The sequence below is a fragment of the Pseudophryne corroboree genome, chromosome 3 (assembly GCF_028390025.1).
Source record: "Pseudophryne corroboree isolate aPseCor3 chromosome 3, aPseCor3.hap2, whole genome shotgun sequence".
Taxonomy (NCBI): domain Eukaryota; kingdom Metazoa; phylum Chordata; class Amphibia; order Anura; family Myobatrachidae; genus Pseudophryne; species Pseudophryne corroboree.
Window position 1 is genome coordinate 67,424,971 of NC_086446.1, and position 8,309 is coordinate 67,433,279.

Sequence of the window (8,309 nt, forward strand, 5' to 3'; positions counted from 1 at the left end):
TAATACCCCTTTTTGGTGGTACTCGTATTATCAGAAATGTGTAAAACATTTTTCATTGCCTCAATCATGTAACGTGTGGCCCTATTGGAAGTCACATTTGTCTCTTCACCGTCGACACTGGAGTCAGTATCCGTGTCGGCGTCTATATCTGCCATCTGAGGTAACGGGCGCTTTAGAGCCCCTGACGGCCTATGAGACGTCTGGACAGGCACAAGCTGAGTAGCCGGCTGTCTCATGTCAACCACTGTCTTTTATACAGAGCTGACACTGTCACGTAATTTCTTCCAACAGTTCATCCACTCAGGTGTCGACCCCCTAGGGGGTGACATCACTATTACAGGCAATCTGCTCCGTCTCCACATCATTTTTCTCCTCATACATGTCGACACAAAAGTACCGACATACAGCACACACACAGGGAATGCTCTGATAGAGGACAGGACCCCACTAGCCCTTTGGGTAGACAGAGGGAGAGTTTGCCAGCACACACCAGAGCGCTATATATATACAGGGATAACCTTATATAAGTGTTTTTCCCCTTATAGCTGCTGTATAGTTAATACTGCGCCTAATTTGTGCCCCCCTCTCTTTTTTAACCCTTTCTGTAGTGTAGTGACTGCAGGGGAGAGCCAGGGAGCTTCCCTCCAACGGAGCTGTGAGGGAAAATGGCGCCAGTGTGCTGAGGAGATAGGCTCCGCCCCCTTATCGGCGGCCTTATCTCCCGTTTTTTTATGTATTTTGGCAGGGGTTAAATGCATCCATATAGCCCAGGAGCTATATGTGATGCATTTTTTGCCATCCAAGGTGTTTATTATTGCGTCTCAGGGCGCCCCCCCCCAGCGCCCTGCACCCTCAGTGACCGGAGTGTGAAGTGTGCTGAGAGCAATGGCGCACAGCTGCAGTGCTGTGCGCTACCTTGTTGAAGACAGGACGTCTTCTGCCGCCGATTTTCCGGACCTCTTCTGCCTTCTGGCTCTGTAAGGGGGCCGGCGGCGCGGCTCTGGGACCCATCCAAGCTGGGCCTGTGATCGTCCCTCTGGAGCTAATGTCCAGTAGCCTAAGAAGCCCAATCCACTCTGCACGCAGGTGAGTTCGCTTCTTCTCCCCTTAGTCCCTCGATGCAGTGAGCCTGTTGCCAGCAGGTCTCACTGAAAATAAAAAACCTAAACTAAAACTTTCACTAAGAAGCTCAGGAGAGCCCCTAGTGTGCACCCTTCTCGTTCGGGCACAGAGATCTAACTGAGGCTTGGAGGAGGGTCATAGTGGGAGGAGCCAGTGCACACCAGATAGTCCTAAAGCTTTCTTTAGATGTGCCCAGTCTCCTGCGGAGCCGCTATTCCCCATGGTCCTTACGGAGTCCCCAGCATCCACTTAGGACGTTAGAGAAATTATATTTATTTTTGTCAAATGTGAATCTTTAGCACCTCTGTAGATGTGAGGAAACATACTGTGGCAGGGACAGCATGATTCCACATGAGGTTAATATAGAACGGCAGGCTTTTGCAGGATTGGAACAGCAGTAACAGGTCTGATAGAATCCAGTCCGTGTTTTAGCTGAGTCTGTGGTAAGCCACAGCTGGGCTAATCACTTCACCGAATCAGCTGTCTTTAAAAATGTGTTTTGTGGAGTAGGTCAGGGCTCCTGATGCCAGCAAGTGGCCAGGCGATAGCTTGGGGGGTCTGGAGTTACGTTAAAAGCCATTTAGAATACACAGTGTTTGTGATTATCAGAACTTGGAATGTTATAATGCTGTTTTAAGAACTGCTTGTAAAACCTGAAATGCAAAATCTGCATGTGAAGCGGTATCCTGCCTGAGATGGAAATAAAGTGTGTTGGATTATACTCCGTCTGTGTGATTACTGTCACAATACAAAGTAGGAATGGCCATCAACCAACAATGGATAACAAGGAGATGATGAGTGGTTTCACCATCCATAGGAGGCCACTGATGGTAAACATTGGTGGCAGATCCTCAAAGGGCACTGCTGGCCTCGCTATGTACAAGAGCGGGGCTCCGTCTGCACGTGTACAGACTAACCATCGATGGGAGTCAATGGTCATCACCAAGATAAAGATTCCCAAAATCCCTCACCTCAAAGATTAGTTACCCACTTCATGGTGACATTCCCAGACTCCCTCAACTCTGCAGTCATTCTGGTTTACTAATAAAGGTAAGAATGACGCCACTGTCACATCAAAGGACCCTTCACCTCTCCAGTTAGCAGGCATATCATTTCCAGGGTGAGGTTGAAGATCTCCTCAGCGAGAGGGTCCATGCTGCAGTTTGTCATCATTATTCTGATGGACTTCGCCAATCTGTGCGACGATCTGACGTTCTCTTCCACCTTCTGGTGTTAATCTTGAAGACAGAAACAGAAAACTCATTTAAACACTATGTAGACACCGGATAATGTGTATGTAAGTGGTGGACGTCTATGTCAGGATCTGTGCCACGTTGGAAAGGTTATGGGAGAATCAGTCAGTTCATCGGGAGATGGTATCTCTCAGTTACAGAGGAACAGTTGTGGGTGGACTAGTGGGGTTGGTCATTGTGTAAACCTGGGTCTCCATCATGCAGTAGGAGTTATATGGTGGTTGGTCTGTACAGTAGGGATGGACATCAATAGGGTCCCCATCATGCTGCCTCTGCTTCTCTTTGACTGCCTGGCCTGCCTGTCGAGCTGTCATGGGGAGCTGCTGCTCTACCTGGCTGGCTGCCTGCTCGGTAGGTAGTGTTTGTGAAGTGTTATATGGGGAAGGGGGAGGGAGGATGAGCGGGGGCTGAGGCAATATATTGGGTTTTTTTTGTGGGGGACAATTTCTTTTTTCTTTTTTTACCTTCATGGGCCAGTGTGTTTTCACTCCTGCATGGGGGCCCAATGTGTTTTCACTCCTGCGTGGGGGCCAATGTGTTTTTACTCATGCGTGGGGACCAATGTGTTTTTACTCCTGTGTGGGGGCCAAAGTGTTTTACTCCTGCGTGGGGGCCAATGTGTTTTTACACTTGCGTCGGGGCCAATGTGTTTTTATTCCTGGGTGGTGGTGGTGGTGGTGGGGGGGGGGTGTCAGTGTGTTTTTACTCCTGCGTGGGGGGAGTCAGTGTGTTTTTACTCCTGCGTGGGGGGGGGGTCAGTGTGTTTTTACTCCTGCATGGGGGAGGGGGGGTTAGTGTGTCTTTACTCCTGCGTGTGTGTGTGTGGGGGGGGTCAGTGTGTTATTACTCCTGCGTGGGGATCAGTGTGTTTTAACTCCTGCGTGGGGATCAATGTGTTTTTTTTGTTTTCGTTTTTTACTTCTGCATGGGGGTCAGTGTGTTTTTACTCATGCGTGGGGGCCCAGTGTTTTTATTCCTGTGTGGGGGTCAGTGTGTTTTTACTCCTGCGTGGGGAGGTCAGTGTGTTTTTACTCCTGCGTGGGGGGCCAGTGTTGTTTTATACTCCTGCATGGGGGGCCAGTATGTTTTTATACTCCTGCATGAAGGAAGGGGGGTGGCAGTGTGTTTTTATACTCCTGCACGGGAGGCCAGTGTGTTTTTTTACTCCTGCATGGGGGGCCAGTGTGTTTTTATACTCCTGCATGGGGGGTCAGCGTGTTTCTATACTCCTGCATGGGGGGCCAGTGTGTTTCTATACTCCTGCATGGGGGGGTCAGCGTGTTTCTATACTCCTGCATGGGGGGCCAGTGTGTTTCTATACTCCTGCATGGGGGGCCAGTGTGTTTCTATACTCCTGCATGGGGGGCCAGTGTTTCTATACTCCTGCATGGGGGTCAGTGTGTTTCTATACTCCTGCATGGGGGGGCCAGTGTGTTTCTACACTCCTGCATAGGGGATCAGTGTGTTTCTATACTCCTGCATGGGGGGGGGGGGGGGGGGGGGGTCAGTGTGTTTCTATACTCCTGCATGGGGGGCCAGTGTGCTTCTATACTCCTGCATGGGGGGTCAGTGTGTTTCTATACTCCTGCATGGGGGGCCAGTGTGTTTCTATACTCCTGCATGGGGGGCCAGTGTGTTTCTATACTCCTGCATGGGGGGCCAGTGTGCTTCTATACTCCTGCATGGGGGGTCAGTGTGTTTCTATACTCCTGCATGGGGGGTCAGTGTGTTTCTGTACTCCTGCATGGGGGGCCAGTGTGTTTCTATACTCCTGCATGGGGGGGGGGGGGGGTCAGTGTGTTTCTATAGTCCTGCATGGGGGGCCAGTGTGCTTCTATACTCCTGCATGGGGGGTCAGTGTGTTTCTATACTCCTGCATGGGGGGCCAGTGTGTTTCTATACTCCTGCATGGGGGGCCAGTGTGTTTGAGGTTTTTACCTGTGGGGGTCCAATTTGGGATTTCGGTTGAGACAGTCCCTACACCCTGTGCAGCAAGGATGTCATGCCCCTTTTTTGGGGCACCACTGCAAATGCACTATAGACCTAGTTGCATACAGTAAAGAGCATTATTATTATTATTATTATTATTAACCTCCCAACATGACCCTCTCTAGGGGTTCACTATGATCTGCCGGCGGCCAGCATACCGGCGCCGGGAGGCCGGCCGCCGGCTTACCGACAGTGTGGCGAGAGCAAATGAGCCCCTTGCGGGCTCGCTGCGCTCGCCACGCTACGGTGGTGCGCTACACTATTTTATTCTCCCTCCAGGGGGGTCGTGGACCCCCACGAGGGAGAATAAGTGTCGTATGCCGGCTGTCGGGCTCCCGGGGCCGGTATGCTGGTCGCCGGGAGCCCGACCGCCGGCATACTGAAGATCACCCCTCTCTAGGAAGGAGAGAAAGCTCTGCTCCTGGACTTCTTAATGTATGCTTACTATCACCTTATCCCGCCTAGGTAGATCACAAAAGCTTTTCAGCTTCCAAAGTAGATCACCAACCCAAAGTCCGGCCACCCCTGACCTATTGCAGAGCAGTTATAAGAACTATTATTGGAGGGTGATGGGGGGGGTCCACTTTAAGTCTTTGGTCAGAGGAGCAGCTCTGGTGTGTGGTCCCCGCAGTGTTAACCCAAAAGAGAATCCATGATGAGACCTGGGGAAGGAAATGGAGCAGCACCTATCCTGCTGGGGTTTGGGGTGGTTCAAGAGAAGGAAGGAGAGGCCATTATCGGGTCGTGTGATAAATTGCGCCCACACTTACCAGCACACAGACATGTCCTGCGCATAATAAGGACGACGATTCCGTAGATAAGAGCGCATCTGCGGTCTACTTCCGGGTCCCTTGCGTTTCACGACTCACACAGTTCCTGCGTTCCAATACACTTCCGGGTTCTGCGTTCCACGCTCTCCACGGAACTCCGGAGAGCCGTATATGTTCCCAATGTGATGCTCAGCGTCCCCGGTACCGCAAGGGGTGACCGCAGAGCGGGACACTGCCAGCAGTTCCTGTTTTTCTTGACTGGAATGCAAGAGTCAGACCCGGAAGTCGAGGGTTCGCGTCTACCGCCCCCGTGACCCCAGTGGAACGCACAGCCGGAAGTTAGGTGGAGCATACAATTTCCTCTGTAAAATTCCAACCTTTGATCTTAACGTAGTGATTATATGTTGCCCTCAGCCTGCTGTGTATGAGGCCTAGCAAGGCTAGCATACAGGGGAAAGGACTGGCCATCCTCGTCATGAAAAACCTTGGAGAGCAGTCTCTAGAAATCCACAACCGCAGTGCACATCCGTGTCACATTGTCGCACTGATATTTTTTATTGTTAAAATGTAGCCAATTTATACTTGGCCATACTATGTAAATGCCTTGGTGGCGACAACTGGTTTCATCTGTAGAACACTCTGGAATAGTATATCTTTGGCATAAAGCTCTAATTTCCCTTCCAACCTTGCCATCTGCAAACCTTGTGCACCTGTTTCTGATTTTACACGAGATGCCAATTATTATTATTATTATTATTATTATGATGATAATCCTTTATTTATATGGTGCTACATGGGACCCGCAGCGTCCAATTACAGAGTGCATAAACAAATAAGCAAACCAAAACAGTGGCTTACAATTCAGGACAATATAGGACAAGCACAGGGTATATAAACATCGCTGCATCAGCAGACGACACTGGAATCAGGGATTTAGTGGCGTCAAAAATGAGTATTAAAAAGTAGAAAGTTTAAGTCAGAGATGGAAAAAGCAAATGAGGGAAGAGGGCCCTGCTCGTGAAAGCTTACATTCTAGTATCCCTTTCTAGTGCGTATCTCCTGGGGAAATAGATCTGAAATTCTCCCACTGGAAGAGACTCTAGCTCTAGAATTCTTGGCCAATGAGTCTAGTCGTTGGATGAAGTCCAAAGGCGTTCAGTGTAGCGTTAAGGACTGTCCACAAAAGAGAGTAAAATGGTGTAGCGTCATCTACGGAAATCATTACTCTTTCACCAGGGTCTTCATGAGGAACTTGGATAGTGTCACATATATAAAGTTTTGTAGCTATGACTTTTTCCAGAATGTTTATATAATAATATATAGTCTATGTGAGACACAATGGGGTATATGCAATTGCGGTCGAATTTCGGCTGGAATTCGACCGTTTTTAAATTCGACACAATTCGACAGTCACATACCCTCCCGCCGGGACCCGAATTCGACATATTCAATAAAAAACGGATTCGACAGTCCCGCTGTCGATAAACGGACCAATTGACGGATAGTGTGCGTCCTGGATTCGACTTTTTGGACGGCACAAAAGTGTTTAAAAAAAACAGAAAAAATGCGTGGGGTCCCCCCTCCTAAGCATAACCAGCCTCGGCTCTTTGAGCCGGTCCTGGTTGTAATAATACGGGGGGGGGGGGGGGGGAATGACAGGGGATCCCCCGTATTTTTACAACCAGCATTGGGCTCTGCGCCTGGTCCTGCTGCAAAAAATACGGGGGACAAAAAGCGTAGGGGTCCCCGTATTTTTTATAATGCCACAGCCGGGGGACACTTTTATACCGGTCCCTTCGGCCGTGGCATTAAATCCCCAACTAGTCACCCTTGGCCGGGGTACCCTGGAGGAGTGGGGACCCCTTAAATCAAGGGGTCCCCCCCCCCCCCTCCAGCCACCCAAGGGCCAGGGGTGAAGCCCGAGGCTGTCCCCCCCCATCCAAGGGCTGCGGATGGGGGGCTGATAGCCTTGTGTAAAAAAAAGAGTTGTTTTTGTAGCAGAACTACAAGTCCCAGCAAGCCTCCCCGCAAGCTGGTACTTGGAGAACCACAAGTACCAGCATGCGGGGGGGAAACGGGCCCGCTGGCACCTGTAGTTCTACTGCCAAAAAAATACCCAAATAAAAACAGTACACGCACACCATGAAAGTAAAACTTTATTGCATACATGCACACCAACATACATACATACTTACCTATGTTCACACGAGGTTCAGTCCACTTCTCCAAGTAGAATCCACGGTGTACCTGAAAATAAAATTATACTCACCAAAATCCAGTGTAGATCTGTCCTCTTCTATTTTGTAATCCACGTACTTGGCAAAAAAAGAAAACGCATTACCCTATCCACGCACTGAAAGGGGTCCCATGTTTACACATGGGACCCCTTTCCCCGAATGTCGGGACCCCACGTGACTCCTGTCACAGAGGGTCCCTTCAGCCAATCAGGGAGCGCCACATCGTGGCACTCTCCTGATTGGCTGTGCGCGTCTGAGCTGACGGCACATCGCACAGCCGCTGCATTATCTTCAATGGTGGGAACTTTGGGTCAGCAGTGAGGTTACAGGCGCTCCCTGATTGGCTGAAGGGACCCTCAGTGACAGAAGTCACAGGGGGTCTCAGCATTCGGGGAAAGGGGTCCCATGTGTAAACATGGGACCCCTTTCAGTGCGTGGATCGGGTAATGCGTTTTCTACACTGGATTTTGGTGAGTATAATTTTATTTTCAGGTACACCGTGGATTCTACTTGGAGAAGTGGACTGAACTTCGTGTGAACATAGGTAAGTATGTGTGTGTCGGCATGTATGTAATAAAGTTTTACTTTCACGGTGTGCGTGTACTGTTTTTATTTGGGTATTTTTTTTGCAGTAGAACTACAGGTGCCAGCGGGCCCGTTCCCCCCCCCCCCCCCCGCATGCTGGTACTTGTGGTTCTCCAAGTACCAGCTTGCGGGGAGGCTTGCTGGGACTTGTAGTTCTGCTACAAAAAGCAATACTCTTTTTTTTGACACAAGGCTATCAGCCCCCATCCGCAGCCTTTGGATGGGGGGAACAGCCTCGGGCTTCACCCCTGGCCCTTGAGTGGCTGGGGGGGACCCCTTGATTTAAGGGGTCCCCACTCCTCCAGGGTACCCCGGCCAGGGGTGACTAGTTGGGGATTTAATGCCACGGCCGC

At 50.2% G+C, this 8,309-nt stretch overlaps 1 protein-coding gene across 1 annotated transcript in view; it reads right to left on the minus strand.

The window, feature by feature from the left end:
• The window catches only part of LOC135054748 (oocyte zinc finger protein XlCOF29-like), a 74,946-nt gene extending 69,627 nt beyond the window's left edge, over positions 1–5,319 (minus strand). The window contains exons 1-2 of the mRNA XM_063958053.1: positions 5,135–5,319; positions 2,212–2,360 (exon numbers count right to left, since the gene is read on the minus strand). Coding sequence (XP_063814123.1) covers positions 2,212–2,295 — 84 coding nt within the window. The 5' untranslated portion in view covers positions 2,296–2,360; positions 5,135–5,319. The remainder of the gene's footprint in view (positions 1–2,211; positions 2,361–5,134) is intronic.
• Positions 5,320–8,309: the final 2,990 nt, after the last annotated feature.